Source organism: Ceratina calcarata, unplaced genomic scaffold, assembly GCF_001652005.2.
Source record: "Ceratina calcarata isolate Rehan_Ccalc_2016 unplaced genomic scaffold, ASM165200v1 scaffold455.2, whole genome shotgun sequence".
Classification (NCBI taxonomy): domain Eukaryota; kingdom Metazoa; phylum Arthropoda; class Insecta; order Hymenoptera; family Apidae; genus Ceratina; species Ceratina calcarata.
This window is the reverse complement of record NW_017169478.1, coordinates 125,358-142,765: the sequence shown is the minus strand read 5'-3', so window position 1 is coordinate 142,765 and position 17,408 is coordinate 125,358. Positions and strand designations below refer to the sequence as shown.

Here is a 17,408-nt window from a genome sequence, read left to right as displayed (position 1 = left end):
AAATTGAAAAGAGAATAAATATTACTTGAAGCTTCAGTTTCGAGATAAATGATGAGGAAAATGGGAAGTGTGTGCTCGAAAATAGTGAACTTTGCCAACAGCAGATTGCAGTAAATTAGAAAATGGAGAAAATATTGCAGTTGCTACAGGACTTTTGACTTTTGTCATAATTCCTATTTATCTCTGTGGAGTTCAACAGGGAACGTAGAGAACGGTTTACTTTTTGAAAGCGAAGTTTATGGCAAAAGTTTGAGGCTAATAGCGTTAGTATTTGGCCTCACCAGCTAAGATCAGTACGGAGTATTCGCTATTATAAACTTAACATCTGATAAGCTTTATTGAGATGTTAAAGTGTTGGATTATTAAACTCTTGTGCCTGGCAAAGTAGCCAGTTATCCTAATGCTTGTCACCCCTGACCCTAGCTAATGGCAATCATTTATTTAGAAGCTTTGTGTGTTTGCTGTATTTTATATCAATCAATTTTAAACTTTAATGTAAGCGATAAATTATCTAACATAAAGAATGAATCAATTATTAGTAATATACTTAAAATATTTGACCGAGTGCCTGAACAGTATTTTATGTAACCAGAAATTAATTTACATTTTATCAATTATTTCGCACATTATGTATCATAATTTCATAGTACCTCGTTTCTTAAATATTTTTATTCTGTTACTTTCGTCTTTTCAAGTTTGCGGTATGAAATATTCACGGTCCATTAAAATACCTACAACTTCTCGAGTGACTTGCTGGAGCGATTCGGGTATTATTAGATGTGCCTATACAGTGTTAGCGCTTGCGCTAAATTTAACAGTAAAGTTGCCGGAAATTTGGAATTAGCTTGCGCCATTTATGATTATCCCCGATTAGAGGAATGGTTCATTGCCTCATCGTGAATTCGAGTATTATTGAACTATGATTACTGAATGAACCTTTCCTATGAATATTCAAAACATTCAATGGGAAATATTAATGACTAATTATATAAAACCGAAACAATAATATTCGTTAAGATATAAGCCAATGATTCCATTTGCCAAGAATTGTCTTTTAATAGTTTTAATATAATCTTCAATTGGTAATACAAGTCAGATGTGCTTACTAATTCTGCTTGGTCAAGACTGATGAAAGCGAAAAAAGACAGAAATAGACGTAGGAAAGAGAGAATCGACGGAATGAAGGGAAAAGAAAAATACACAGAAAAATTTGAAGATGGCGGGAAAGAGTAATAAAAAATGAAAAGAGTTCTTAGGCCTTTGGCGGTAGAAACTAACCATCACTAAATGAAAGAATAAAGGAAATGAAGATAAAGCTAAAAATGAAAAATAGATGAGTGAATCACGCGAGCAACGTGAAAATCAAGAAACAGGAAACGAGATAATATAATAGAGAGTTAAGATATAAATACACAAAAGCGAAGACCTAAAAGAAATGTGTAGCAGTGCCTAGCTACCAACAATATGTAACATATAATTTAACACATCATTCAATCGTGTATAGGCTGATCTGGACGTCCTCTGTTCTATCACGAATAGTGATCGATCAGAGAAGTAGTATTTATTAAAGTACTATTGAGGAACAAGAGAAATGTGTTTTGACGAGAGTTTAGTTTCCATAAAAACGAATTTGAAATTGAAGATGACTGCTCTGTCGCTCGTTTGTTCGAATTTAATTCCAGCGAAATTTGAATCTGCTATCTTTTTCAATTCACAAAAAATATTTGTTAATTACTGAAAGATGCATACACATATATGTATCTGTATACATACATACATACATACATAACGCTCGAACGCAACTGTATTTTGAGCTTTCGTAATTGCGTGTCTGTGTATTCGTTATTCGACAGCAACGTATTAATTATTTTGACGAGTTACGTTTCACGGAACGGAAGAGCTTTGTCGAGATGCTAGATGAGTAATCGAATATTCACGCTGTACCGGAAACACATTTGTTCGTATGAAACCATGTATGGAAATTGAAAATGATCTATGATCATTAACACTAAATGATCATTAACGTTTTATGAAATAAATGTTATAATAATATATAATATAATATAAAATATTAAACTTCGCTGAATAATCTCATTAAACATTTTACTTGAACTTTTTTCTCCACTATCTTCGCGTCTCCAGATGGAATAGTAATGGCTTCTTTTCAATTAATTCCTCCACAGTACTCCTCGCATCTGTGTCAGGTGCTATCCTGTTTCTTTCATGACCATTGTTGTGTCTTCGTTGCTTGTCGTGAGAACGAAGTTTCGCTGCAGTTTGCCAGCGACAGCCAGAAGCTAATTAAAGTTTTCTGAACAGCATTCGATAGGTCGATCATCTTGCGGGAATGGGAAATTATTTTCAGTCGTACCTTTATATGCGTCGAATGAGAACACGAAATTCTGTTCGTATAACTGTGGCACAGAGCGTGCCAGAGAAGTACTTGCAATTTGTAAAAGTTAAATAAATTTCTCCCTATATCAGCTTTGATTTTCATAACATTATAAAGTTATATTAACTGAATGTACATATTAAGCGAATATTAGTTGAAATTGAGAATTGGCAAGAAATCTTTGGGGGCAATAATATATCTCAGATGAAAAAATTATCGTTCTCGACCGATTCGATTTCAACCGAAAGGTCTTTTGTTCACACGGTCAATATTTCTTCTCATTGACTTGTAGCAGATTTCACGGCTGCTGAAATATCTTCGGCAACAGTGCTGTGCGTGAAAACCGATATAACTCTCTTCCTTTTTTTCCGGCTCACTTAGCAAGATGTGACTGCACTACTCATTCCCAGAGACAGGCCGCGTCCCGGTTATGATCGTGCCAAAGATTGATACGATCGATACGCTCCATTTTTAAGAGGAGTATCGTGTTTTATCGGATTGTCTTAGTCTTAACGGATCGTAGCTCGGTCTATCGAGCACGCGGGTCGGCACCGTTCAGCTCCCTCGATCTCGCATTTTAAACTGCTGATTCGACGAGCGACGATTTATCTCGGACAGTGCAACGACAGACAAACATTATTACACCTTGTTATCGAGAGTCGCAGCGTTACGTGCCGTTGTCTGTCTTCGTTTCTTTCTTTTACCGTTTCCTAGTTACCGTGTTTAATGTCAACGGTCCTCTTTTTCTCTTTGTTCCGTCGAGGCGAGAGTGAAAACGAAGGAAAGACGCTTTTGCTCCATTGGCGTCGTTTATCTGCCTCGTGTTTTGTTCCCCACGTAATTTACGAGGAAATCGTAGGTAGCTGATCGTAGTTTAGTATTGTAGAGAACTACTGTGGAATGGTGATTCTTCTCTATTTATGCACTCTTGGCGAATCGTGGATCTCCTTTTTTTACATTCTCATTATTCATTAACTCTTTGAAAGCCAATTTAATTCGTACTCAATATGTACTTAATATCTCAATTTATAGTAATTAATTATTTTTCTAATATGTAAGAACGTACATAAGAATAAAAATAAATAGTGGTAAATTTGTACGAACAAGTAGAGTTCGCTGCAACGTAATATTTCTATAACTTGAAATTCTACAAGATGAAGTTGCATTTATTTAATCGCGATGGTATACTCTACTTTCATTCATTCATGTTTTACGTAACTATAAATTTGAAGGAAATTGAAGTTCTACTTTAGTTTCGAAATAGCAAAGATATAATTAAGGAACGTTTAATTTTCTTCGGGAAAAGACCTTATCAATGCCTCTAGCTAAGAAGTCACCAAGTACTTTAAAGTGTTCTTAATTTGATTAGTTTTGATTGATTGATCTCCCACCCTTGGTCGTAGGGCATAAATGGAAGAAACACGATATGCAAATTCGAATCAAGTCTGCTTCACTCGCGCATGCAATATGCCTTTTAATTATTTCGTTGACTGTTACAATGTTAGACGTCTGCATGTAAATGTAGAAATTATAAAATGTATGGAATGCAATGTATTCTAAAACTTTCTTTTTAATACCTTTTTCTACGAGAGTGAGTTTAATCAGATTAATAGTTTAGGAAACCGAACAGAACTTTTATTTATTTGTTATAAATTTCGACACAGTCGAAAGTTCTAAAATTATGAAGAACACATCGAGAAAGAAAAATTATTATTAATACCGCTCGAAGGAACATTCCTTGGTTATTTGATTCCCGAAACTTTAAAGAATTTCGCACGTCCCGAGAAACTCCTCGCAAACTGCGATATCCAACCTCTCAATATTTTTACGCTGAACAACATTGATCAAGTTCCACTCCCACCTTTTTCAGTCTCACGAAACGAACTTTTCACTTAGGCCGGTCTAGGCTTCCGCGTCGCGAAATAGAGAACATCGGATTTCAATTAACTATCCCGTCAGATATAGATATTATATAATCGCAGTATCGAACTTTGGCGCGCGTGTACGGAAATCGGGATAAAGGTTCACGTAGTCTTGTAACAAGAAACTTTCCTTAAGACGTAATTATTCATCGTTGAGCCTTTTATAATAATGACAAACGACCGTAGGTGCCCGCTCAAGCTGTCTACTTTGTGTCTCGAGCATTCGGCCGGTGCAACGTACCTCGAAATATGCAGGTTTCTCTTCTAGCGATTCCCGCCGCGCCTAACGATTCTTTAACTCCTTCGTATCAAACTCCGGTAACACCGACTACGAGAACTGTATTAAATTCGTACCCATGGATTTTCCACGAGACGTTAACCTTCGGCCTCGAATCATCGCAGCTGGCTCACAGATGAAATGAATCAACGCTTGAACGATTTATAATAGATTTCAGATCGAAACACGGCATAATGCGCGGTACTCCAATGTGGATTTTAAATTTTCATTCCTGAAATAGTAGAACTAATTATAGCAGAACGGTGAAATCGTTACTTTCGTATTATAATTGTGTTTAAAAATTGTATCAAAGTATTTCAAATTATAAAAATATTCTGTTTTATAAAAGGACAATAGAAATTATGTCAAATCTCTTTGTACTGGTCGGAAAGAAAATAGATGTTGTTTACCGGCGGCTTTGAGACGGAATTCGGTTGCTTTGATGTAGCGACATCATGATCGCGTTATCACCAACGAAGTTTTCATTTCTCAAGGGTTTTTCTACACACTTGCTACCTTTTCTTTAACACTCGACTCTCTTTGCGTCGCCTGGAAAGGTGATTTATCTCGGAAGACATGCGACAACAGTGTGACAGGAGGAATAGATACATAACATACAGTGTACAGTCTACTGGCAAGATGATATCTGAATTGAATTCGAATACGCTTCGTGTAGCCAGACGTAGAGGGTGTTCGATTTACATTAAATTTACATTGCTATAACTTGCTCCACTATTTGAGCTTGATATGACCGCACGGTTCTAAGAAAAGGCCCTCTGTCTGTCATAGATTTTCATAGTAGATTTTCATTTAATGTGAAATACAAGCAAACGTCCTTTTTTACTTCAGCGAAATCGCACTCGAATCCATTTTATTGGTCAGCTATCACATAGTATATAGGTCTGGTCCACCTAAATGTAACCACTTAAATATCTCTTTCATTCGTTGATGATAGGAAAGATATTTTTTATAAATGGTATCAAAAAATGAATGCTTTGAAAAAATCTTTTTTTCCGAATACAATTTTTTTTAGGCATTTTATTTTTCTTATAAATTAAAAAGAATCTAATCTGTGCATTGAAAATCATACGAACCAATCATATATTTATACACACCAACGTCTGGATATTTTAAAACATCAAAAAAGTATCTATTTGATGGATGTTGACCAAACCAAACGTTCAGGACATAGACTAGATAATCGATTGATTACCTTTTTGTTCCAGGTGTCGTGGGTTCGCAGACGCGGTGATGAGCTTCATTTGCTCACGATCGGTCTGGACACGTATGCGAGCGACTCGAGGTTCACGTTAGCTTTTGAGAAGCCAAATGATTGGCGGCTGCTTTTGCGCACGGCGACGGAACGAGACGGTGGCCTGTACGAGTGTCAAGTCAGTGCTCATCCCCCATTAATCAGAACTGTCTATCTGACCGTGTCAGGTGAGTAAATGTGTCTTTGTACGCGCGTCTGTATCTCTGCTACCTCTGCCCGCTGGCCAGTTCACGGGCCAGTTATCGGGACCGAAGAGCAATCGCAGCATCATCGAATTCCAATCTGCTAGAATACGTGTATGCTACCCTTTGATCCGACGATTTCGAATGTCACCGATAAATCCGAGTCTGCCACCCAACTTTCCACGGCGCGACGCGAGACAAGCGCGCGATGGATCTCCGGTAATCAACTGTAACGAGAATTTGACGAGGTACCCGGACGATCATCGGTTCTCTCTCGTTTTTCTTCAAGCGATAGGGACAATTGACGGGTTACCGACCGCGCGATTCTGACACTTTTGCCGAATAAAAGAGAGAGCTGAATTAGCGAATTCGTTTGTTTTCGGGGCTGGAACGCGATTACGGATTACGTGGCGGAAATTGAAATCGGGTCATTGCGCGATTTGTAAAGGTTTTGGGATGTTAACTAGTCGTCCAGTGGTTACGCTGCATTGCCAGTATTGCGGGAATTAATTGTAAAGAGAATGTTGATTATATTATTTCTGTGCGAATGTGTCGAATTCACAATGTTAACAGAGAAAAATCGGTCGACTTTTATAAAACATTCATTAACGATCGTATTATTGAAATTGGGATAAAAGTAAATAAATGTGAAAAGCCCTTGCTGGACAGTGGAATTATTTTGTGGCAAATGTCCGAGTTAAAATTGTGTGCAATACGAATGTGTTGTTCTTTTATTCACCGGGGGCTAAATTTAAGCTATAATAACAGTTATGGGCAGCGGACCACATAGAACCCCGCATGTTTCTATGCATGCGGTTGAAGTCAACGATAACGTTGTAGCGACGAGTGAATATTAAATTACTGCGTTTCTGGTGACCAACGGATTCAGTTATTGCACGAGGCGGTCACATGTACCGTTGTAATTTTAAGTCATAATATCGTCCAAATTATGATTCTCTCAGCTACGGTTAAATGCGGCGAACTGAAATACCAACGGGGATCGCTATGAGCGTATATAACTCTTTCAAAGTTATCAAACCTTTCAGAGAAAATGCACAATTATTTCCGCGAATTCAAGTAACTACCACGAATTGTCTGCTGAAAATTGACATTTCACAGAATATTTTTAACGAAAACTATTATCATACAATGATATTAAAAGTATTAAAGTTTTTGTAAAAGTGAATGTTGCTTTCGATTATGTTATATACATACAATAAGTAGGATCGTCGAGCCAGTTCAATGAAGTTTAATAATTACAATAATAAGTTTCGAGTCAACGTATGTTTGAAATAATTGAAATAAATTGCACGGTACGAAGAAAAGTTTGAAGTAAATGTTCACGAGTACCACAGTTATTGCTTCATTAAGTAAAAAATTGGTAGCACTCGAAAGTAACGTTTAATCAGCGATAATCGATAGTGTGGTTTTTGAACGGTTAATGAGAAACTTGGCCTACTCGAAACTACGTACAAGCGAACGTTCTCATATTACTGCGTCCTTTTCGAGTTGATCTCGTCGACGGTAGCAGGACAAAAACCAGTCCCATTATTCTCTTAATCTAGGCTTGCAAAGTATCTCGCCGAAAGTTGGTCTATGGATACATGGCTCGGCGGCGTTCCACGGAACATTTTCGCTTAGACCATAAATCACGAGGGCTCGCGTCGCGTCATTAGGGTCGTCCTTGTCGCGGCATAATGGCGATCTTGGGGCTGTAACGATGTCCTCGTGACACTCACGACCCACACCGCATATACCCCTTTTCCCTGGCCCACTCTTAATTGGAGATCCTTCTCTTCGTGTTGGTACTCCTCTCGCTTTCTTGATTTCAGAAAATCGAAAACGATTCGTACGAGAAAAATTTGACGAGCCTTCTTAACGCATATATTGTAGTTCTCAATCTGTGCGTCCTTCTTTAGTTTACTCTTAAATCCTTTCAATAATTCCCAAATACATCATATTCTATATTCTACATTCAGGGAAGTACGAGGAGGGTATTGACGTCGGTATTATGGTCTTATAATCAGTGCAGAGTATGTTCCATTATCTACGTATTAGTGCAGACTGGGTTGTTCGTAATTTTAAGCTTCTTATGCTCATACCGCTTGCGAATGATATCTACTAATAGTTTTAATTCTCTGCATAACGATAATAATAGGTGCTAGACGTAATGAACAATTAGTTAACTGAAATTAGTTAATAACTCATTTGATTAGATAAATGAATGGATTTCATCAGGTATAGGCTTTCAAATTATTTTTATTTCCTCCAAAATACAGTGACTCCCTTAATATTAGAATTTTCTGCAGAAATGCAGAACAGAATTTGATTCGTTGACTTCTCTTTTTTATCTTATGTAATTCGAGATACATGTTATTGTAAACAGAATTAAAAAATCTACATTTTTTTATCTGGGGTACGTCATAATTTTCAAACAAGCATAGATAGAAATAATTGCAGGCAATTTTTCTCAATTAATCTGATTTAATTCGATAAAGAAGACGAAAAATACGGGAAGCGCTTGGTCATTCATTTATCATGCTATCTTGCTACGTAAATCACTCTTTCCCCAAAACAAACATAAATCGAATGAAAACGAAACATTTCCCAACTATCTAGATTCACGCATGAGAAAAATGTGCTAACGCCGATATACAGTGTGAATCATCTAACTTTTTCAATTCAAGATACACCAAAACTGTAGATTGAAAAACAAACATAAATAATACGTTATATAATGCATACGGAATACCTTTTGAAAATATCACCGTCTCTATCATACAGCATTTATTAGTCAGGCTATTTTTTATTATATATCTTTCTATTTATATACTGTTATATTTTTGTTACTCCATTCAATATGTACTCTTAAAAGTAATGCATGAAAGAGGATAAGTATGTCTTTATCGAAGTCGGAAAGGAAAAGTTTGAAATATAGGCGCATGCATGTAATTCTTATCTAACGTGTCACTTCGTAATCCTGTGAGTCAGATCTAGCATTATGTAGTTAACGACGTCAATCAGACTCGTTCTTCTAGCGAAATTCTATATAATCATGTCTTGAACTAAATCGTAACTTAAAATAAAACTCAGGATCGTTGCACGCAATGCTTATCTAATTACCATTAAGAATGTAGGGTAATCTAACAGAAAATTAGAGAGAAAGAGTGGAAAGATATAATTATTTTAAGGGTGCACTTATGTAATTAAAAATGGATATAAGAACAAAAATACAATTTAAGATTTCTTTGCTATGCATCGTGGACGATGCGGGTAGTAGTGAAGAGTGTTAAAAAATGGAGTGAAGAGGTAAAGATACGCGGGAGAGTAAGGGCTCTCTCATGAATAATTACGGGAAAATAGTTACAAGGAGCGTGACAGTTTTTCCTGTTGCAAGAATCACTTGAAACAAGACTCGCTGCGTCCTTTGCGCGCTCATTTGAACAGCTAGCCAGGTTAAAGGAGGAGGATAGGTAAGCATATCTGCATACCTACATGTGAAGTATTACACGCATTCCGTCGTTGAAAATTGCAAAATACTGTGTGTCCGAAATGCGTCGCATCGCTCCCATCGCGGAAACGGTGGATAGGTATGGTGTATTCGTATATAGTATATGTATATGGCAAAAGTGAATAGCGGCTTTTATGCAAACACGCGTTCCACGTTATAAGCGCGTGCTATACCATAGCATCCTCCTCTTTCAACGCGGCTCTTGACTTCTTCTTTTTCGGATACATACAACTGCTACTTTTAGAAAATGTGTCGCAAAGAATGTTCAAGAAAAATATCTTGGAAAACCGGAATCTTTTTTCTGTTTTGACTTAAACTGCAATCGTAGATATCACAAAAATTATGATACGATGAATACAAAACAGAGACTTAATAATTATCAAACGTGTGTTATAAAAAATTCGTTAAATAAAAGAACTTTTTATTACCGGTATAATTCTTTTGTCTACAGAACAACGAATTAATATTGAATATTGTATTTATTATTAACGTATACATTTTCTCGGACAGTAAATTGAGAAAAGTTTGCAAATATAAATATAAACTACATAATTCTTTTCGAAAGAATAAATTGTACGTTAAAATGAATACAGTGCTTATGATATGTATCTTAAAAAGTATGTAACTCTTTTAGAAGGAGCATGAATACTATGAGCTGTCCCGTACCTCATGTATGTAAGTCTACATCTCATACTTCAACCATGATATTGCGAATCCGTCGGGTTTATCGTCATAAATCGAAAAATCGATCGTTACGACGAACCGTATCACCTTTAATGGCATTTTATCACCGTACTCGACTCCAGGGGCGGCTCATTGATTCTGGAGTTTGCCGTTGATTCCATTTAGATGCAATTATGCGTTGTAACGGGGACTTCGAAGCAGTATCTCGTTCCGTGCGATACTCTTGTTGATTTAAGGCTGACATGAATACCACGTGAACCGTGAGAATTTACTCTTTAAATGCATGAGGAACAATTCGAGTTATTTTGTAAAGATCTAGGTCCACTGAGAAATAATAATATTTAGTCGAAGCGATACAGGCAATCCTTTTATCAGTTTAACGCATGTGAAATATAATTTATCTCATAGTTTTATTCAAAATTACATAATAAGAGATAACATAATGTGTATAATAAACATTATGTGTACTTGCATTGGAACTTTTGATACTTTGATCTTATTTGCACGACCTAGTGAAACTTATATTAAAATTAACTTAATATAACTTATATTTACGATACTGGGGTTAAATTAGCATTATTTTTATGTATTATCTATTATGAAAAAAATATCACGGACACGAAAGGATAGAAAAGATAGATAAGTACAAAAAAGAATAGATTAAAACAAGGATGAAGTGAAAGCATCGTTGAAATCGTCACACAACGGTGGGACTATTACACACTTCCGCAAACGTTTCCGCCGGAAACGCGTCAACTACGATCGGGTTCCCGTATTGTTTGCGGCATTTTTACGATTCCAGCGTTATTGACAATTCGATGTTTCTTTCAAACTTCGAAACCAAAAAGACGATAAATCGAATGACAAAGCTCTCAGTTCCCCGCAACTCGGGAATTTGTCTATCTTTTACTAACCATTGTTCCCTTTTTCCACGATTTGTGTGCTTCAAATTTTTTTTGCATTTTTTCTTCCACCTTCCGGAAAAGATTGAAATACGTACGAAGATAATTTGTGACGAAACTAGATAACAGATTATACACTTAGATTACTTGATGATTTTGTGTGTGTTTTTTAAATAGGAATGCAGTTTACGTTTATTGAATACAAAATATAAAATTATGTGATTAAGTACAAATTTGATGCATTCGATCTTGTTTTGAAACAGAGCAACATCTATATAAATATTTTAATTATTATTATTTCACAAATATAGTAATATGCATGTATATATAATGTAAGTATATATAGTGTAATATATGAATAATATAGCATGTTCTGTATCTTCTTAATGGTATGCTCTTACTACGTCCTCAGTTGATGCCAGTAGCAGTTAGTTCACATCAGAAACTCGATAAATTGACTTAGCTCTGTTCTCTGTGCTATTGCGAGGAATTGTCCTCAAAGTTGTATTTCGTTGTTTTAATGCAATTTCGCAGAAAATTTACATAATCATAAGTGCACTTACATTACTTCTTTCTTTAAACATGATAAACCATACTTGTTTTACTTACTTGACTTAGAAACATGTAAGTTTCATTACATGGATGACACTAACTTATCCATAAAATTAACAATAAGACCATTTCATCGAATTTTCTAAAATCGAATTTTCAATTCTTAAATGACTGCTCCGATAACGACCAGTTTCTATCGATTATGAGCAATAATTTCCGCACGATTCGACTCTCTAGTCCGCGAAAAATTCCATTAAAGTCGATTACGGCAAAAATGAACGGCAATAGGATGATGGCGAACCAAACGAAAAATCTAAAAACCGAAAGGGTCAACAAGCGTGAACGAACGGACGAAGAGGGAGTGTTAAGCACGGTATGAAGATATTTCTCTAGTTGGAATCTCGTCGCGATAGACTCGTGCAGTGCTTATGAAATATTTGGCCGAAGTACCAGGTGCAGGACAAGCATAAATTCTGCCGCTTCTTTACGATATAACCGAGTACGTTTCGAACATCGAAACGAACGTTCTTGGCCTACGTGCACGACATTCGAATTATTTGTCATTTTTATGTGTTGGGTAGCACCATTGTTTCTGTCGTTGCCGCAGTGCTTTATTGACGTACTGAACGAACTAAAGTGAAAGTAATATTTTTTCTTCTGTTTATCTATCCAAAGGTGGCAGAGTGATCTTACTATTATATGAAGAGAAAGTTTGTTTGCATGTTAGCAAAAATCTAAAAAATGATTGAAATACTTTTAATATCTAAAACTTAGATTCTAAGCGGTAGCTTCTTTACATACTCCGAAATGTCACAAGGTATATTTTAAAAATAAATGACATTATTATGAATAATTATTGGGTTCAAATGGAGTAAAAATAGGTTTTTACCTTCTTGTCAACATTTTTTTTAACGCGATGAGATGACCGAGAAATTTTTGCTCCAACGTATTATGTCGTCCACTCATCCTTAAAAACCAATTCGTGGATTTTTCAAAATTCACGTCCTGCAGGGATTAAACGTATTTTTACGTATTTCCCAATATTTTTCAGTTGAGTTACAAGTTTGTTTCTTGTTCACAGAGGTTACTCATGCAAATACCGAGAAATAAATTGTAGCATGTTTTCTCAATCATTCACTAAGGGGATGAAAAGATATAAAATGTATGTTTAAAAAATCTTTAATATGTTTGATGATAAATGATTTAGCGACGTCCAATGCTGGTTTCTTAATATTTTCTTAGCCATAGGAATTAATTATACATCAACGACTCTCATACATTTTATCGATTCGTAACGCTCATTTTATAAATAACGGCGCATTAATTTCCTTTGCTGACAAACTGAAAACAATATATTTTGTGTGTGAATTATGTATTTGCGTATGTCATACACGGCATGGAAATGGAAATTAAAAATAAAACGTGGCGTAGAATGTTCATTCAGTTGCCATTACTTACAATTTATAAATAGCTCAATGGTTGCCTATATTATCGGAAAGGTATTATATTTACTTACGTTTTATTATTATCGATGAACGATTCACTGCAATTAGTATGGGTACGTCGCGCACTCGAACACAGGACAACGAGATACCGAACGGGCTGAAATTTCCAAGTCTAACCGCGGTGCTAAATTACGACACATTTGAATTGGCAATTGTTTCTTACCATTCATTTCGTAGTTACTAACTAAACGGAAAACGACATAAAATTTAAATACTTTGCTGAACATATTTCGTTTGCAATGAAATTTAATACGAACAATTTTTCTAGTACAATAGATGAGAAAAATGTTTTGTTTGTCGTCAAACGCATGCTTTGAAGACAACACCGTTCATTATACGCATTTCATTCTCGTTACGCCTGAAAAGGAAAAAAGATAAAGGCAGAGACGACCAAAAGCAAAAAGCACCTAAACATAACCATTTCGTTGTTAAAGCAGAAAATGTGACGCGGCAAAAAGCTTTTGTTGCTAATGAAGGTATGTACGAGTGACCTTTCAAAGTACATCATTAACAGTGCTGAAAGGGATAACCGTCCCGCTCTACACGATTGCGAACAATTTTTATATTCAAGAAAAAAAGAAGAGATTGAACGCGATATGCTTGCCTATATTATGAATAAAGCACCTCGAGCATATTTTACATATCAGTCTAATGGAAACATAATTTTCAATACAAATTGCTTTACACGTACGTATAATCGTCATTTTAAGAGTTTTCTTTTATGATGGTCATGGGATATTGACATGCTATGTTGAAACACACAAAACATTTAATTCCTATGTAAAACGGATAGTTTGCAAAATTATTACGCAAAGTGAACATATAATCGTTAGAAGCTGGTTTACAAACTGAATTTCATTTTATCCAACATATCTGATTTATACAATAGATCGCTCAATGCTTGTTCCCCAATTGACGAGATGCGGAACGAGTGACAGAGGTTCGAATTTAATGGACCAACGAACACACTTAATTGGATTAACACACGCGTATTTGCCTCGCTTGTTTGCGTCAGTTACAACAATTGGACAATTATGTTACGCGACAGCCAATCGCATGTAAAGACGCAATAACTCACAAATTTGTCACATGTTTCTAGTGATTTACGGAAAAACAGCTGTAGCCGTCTTGAGTGAATTTTCGAGCAACAGTATACATACACTAAAAAAGCTACTGCTTAAATTTTGTTATAAATACTTCAATCGTTTTTGAGATTTTTCCAAAACACAAAAAGAAAACTGTTTTACCTCTTTTAAAATAGCAAGTCGTTAATCGATAATATATTTGATTTTCGCATGCTCCTGCAACAAAAGTTACTTTTAAAGCGAATTCGTAAGAAATTAGGCCAAGTGGCACGCACTTTTATCATGTCGTATCAGATAAAATGTAAAATGAAGAGGGAGAGAAAGAGAGAGAGATGAGCGGTGAATTTATACGGCACGTTTCAGCGCGATAGGAGTACTTTTGGGGTGGTCAGCCGGTTTTCTGGGCTCACGTTCAAGGGAACTGTTCAAGCGTTTACGTCACAGTTGCCGTGATAAAAATGACGCTTGTCGCGCATAGATCGCGTACGCGTTTCCACGGTGAACGAGGAATTTTTCTTTCGGAAATTCGCACGGAACGAGTCACGGTTAAACTCGACCGTTCGGTTACAAATTCGCGAAATAATGCCAGAGACACGCGCGACTAAGGCGTTTTATTTCTGGCAGTGGTTCAAATAGTTAAAGGAACTTAAATTCCATGCTTTTTTTGTACCGCGAACTCTGCTACTCTCCTCTGGACTTTTTCTCTCTGTCACATTTCATCTTTTGTGTGTTTTTCCCCTCTCGTGGCTATCGCGCAGTTTTTGCGCCTCTTTTCATCTTGATAGTTACGCTTTGTTCCTTTTTACCTTTCTTGCACTTGTTCCCTTGTTAGGAGGACTGAGTTATCTTCTCTTTGACGTTTTCTTTCATTTTCTTAATTATTTAAGGATGAACGCAAGAAGGAGAAAATTTATATAAGTGAAAATTTCGAAATAACACTATCTTCTAATATTAAGGATGACCCACTGGTTTTCAGAAGTCACACGGTAGGGATCTCGAATGATTCATCGATCCAGTCTTATAGAAAATTAGTTGATCAATTATCTGTCAGTGTTTGGATAAGAAAGTCAGTAAAGATTTCGAAATAATCATTGTCTTCTAATATTAAGGATGACTCGTCGGTTTTCACGAGTCACAAAGTAGGGATCTCGAATGATTTATCGATCCTGTATTAGAGTAGACTAGTTGATCAATTATCTGTTAGTGTTTGCGTAATAAGATCAAGTTCCAGAAATTAATCTCATCGTCATTGCCCTATGTTTCGCCTTGTACCGCTCAAACTGTTGCAGCTAATCTCGTTACTGCAGTCTGCAGGCGATAATGCCGGTGGTATCAGTTTACATTATACAAATTCTCAGCTCTTTCCTTGTTATTGAGACTCTTACTATTGGTCCAACCTGTTCGATATACATAATACCTGTTTCTCCATATTTTATATAATTCATTTTTAAGAAACGGAATAAAATTTTAATATTAATTTCATTTTCATTTCCTCGTGATAATTAATTTCCAGCAATTTTTGATCAACTTTCACTTGAACATTAAACGATGAAAAGTAATTTTCTTCTTTCTCCTCAATTATGCTGCGATGAGAATAATTGGCTGTAGGTTGTTTAAGTAACAGGTAGTACGTCTAGTAAATTTCGTTAAACTACTATCAGCCCAAGAAATTTTAATAGAACACGGGTAACGAAGTAATTAAAATGCTTCGCTCTCGGCAACAAACAAAGTTCAGCAGAAAAAATTTTAAAGTTAATGCTCGTCCGCTTTTAGGGTAATTTTCAAGAAAAAAATTTTCCGTTACTTAGCTTATGTTGCTGCAACAGCTGTCCGTATTTTTCTTTACGAAATTACTTTGTTCCTTTTTAATACTCACACGAATTACTGACTAGCTGAAAATTAAAAAGGTTCCGCTAAACGTGTCCGACTTTGGCAGTATATTGTTCAATTTCCAGTAAAAGGATACTCATCCTCCTTTATATTCGTAGCGCGAGCATATCAAAGCTTCACTCGCAATACTCGGAAAATAAATCAGGGGCTTGCCAATACCAAGCATTACTAGCTTTTATTACACCGCCGCTGTTGCTCCACCGCCTCTCTCTTCTACTTTATTCGCCGACCGCTGTTCCGTTCATTTCCTCTTTCACTCTCGCGCTGCTTTATCTTTTTTTTTTACCGCTGCCGCTGGCGTTCGCTACTTCAACCAGTTATCCCAATTGACTTCTCAAACCACGCGGCATTCGCGTTACTCTTAGAACGATCCAGACCGGTGGGAATGCATTCGCGATTTCCATCAACACATGTTTTGTTTTTCTTACCGCAAGATCTGTTCTTGGCGAGCGTTATCGAACTTTCTTGCGCGGCTGTCATCTCTTCGCGTAACATCTTGCGAGAGAAGAGTTTTAGCATCATTATTTATGCAAGGGAAGAGTTTCAGCTGCGACTAATCGCAACAACATCAACAAGAACTAGCTTCGTGCTTGTCATCAACATTGTCGCTTTACATTCGTTGAGATTCCGAGTTCCTATGTGTCTTTTATGATCCCACGGTATTACGATCTCGTTATTATGGTCAAGATGCAGATTGCAAAGTTAGAACGATTTTAAGTTTATACGAGGAATATCGTGTTCTGTGGTTAACGTGAGACACGTGTTCGATAGTTGAAACCGAAGGTACGGTATTTCAAGTCCACATAAAGGGCTCAGAAACCAACCAGTGTAAGTTGAAACAAAATCGTCTTCTGTAAGATTTATCTTAAGTGGTCTCGGTTATTCAGTGATCAATATAAATACTGCTGCCTATTGTTCACGTATGAAGATCTCAACTATACATGCTTCGAAAGTTCCTATAATGATTTTTAAACGGCATAACTAATTCTCATAGAAAATTCTACTTACACTGATTGGCTTTCGAATCCTTAATATATTTAAGTGGATAGTTTGGGAATTGAAGAAGATCATTTAATTTCGATTCTAATTTGTTGACCGTGTTGAACTTAATGCGATGCATTTAATTTTAACTACAAAGTGCCGCGCGAAAGTAATGAAAAGGTTTTGTCGGAATTGCAAGAGAAGTCGAAAGTTGGTGTTTTCGGCATTTCTGGCTGTTTCACGGTCCCAAGC

At 36.2% G+C, this 17,408-nt stretch overlaps 1 protein-coding gene across 2 annotated transcripts in view; it reads left to right on the top strand.

Moving 5' to 3' along the window:
• LOC108627300 (uncharacterized) overlaps nt 1–17,408 on the top strand; it is a 167,976-nt gene that overhangs the window by 94,144 nt on the left and 56,424 nt on the right. For both annotated transcript variants that reach the window (XM_026815493.1, XM_018028481.2), the window contains exon 6: nt 5,818–6,031. In XM_026815493.1, the coding sequence (XP_026671294.1) occupies nt 5,818–6,031 (214 nt within the window). The remainder of the gene's footprint in view (nt 1–5,817; nt 6,032–17,408) is intronic.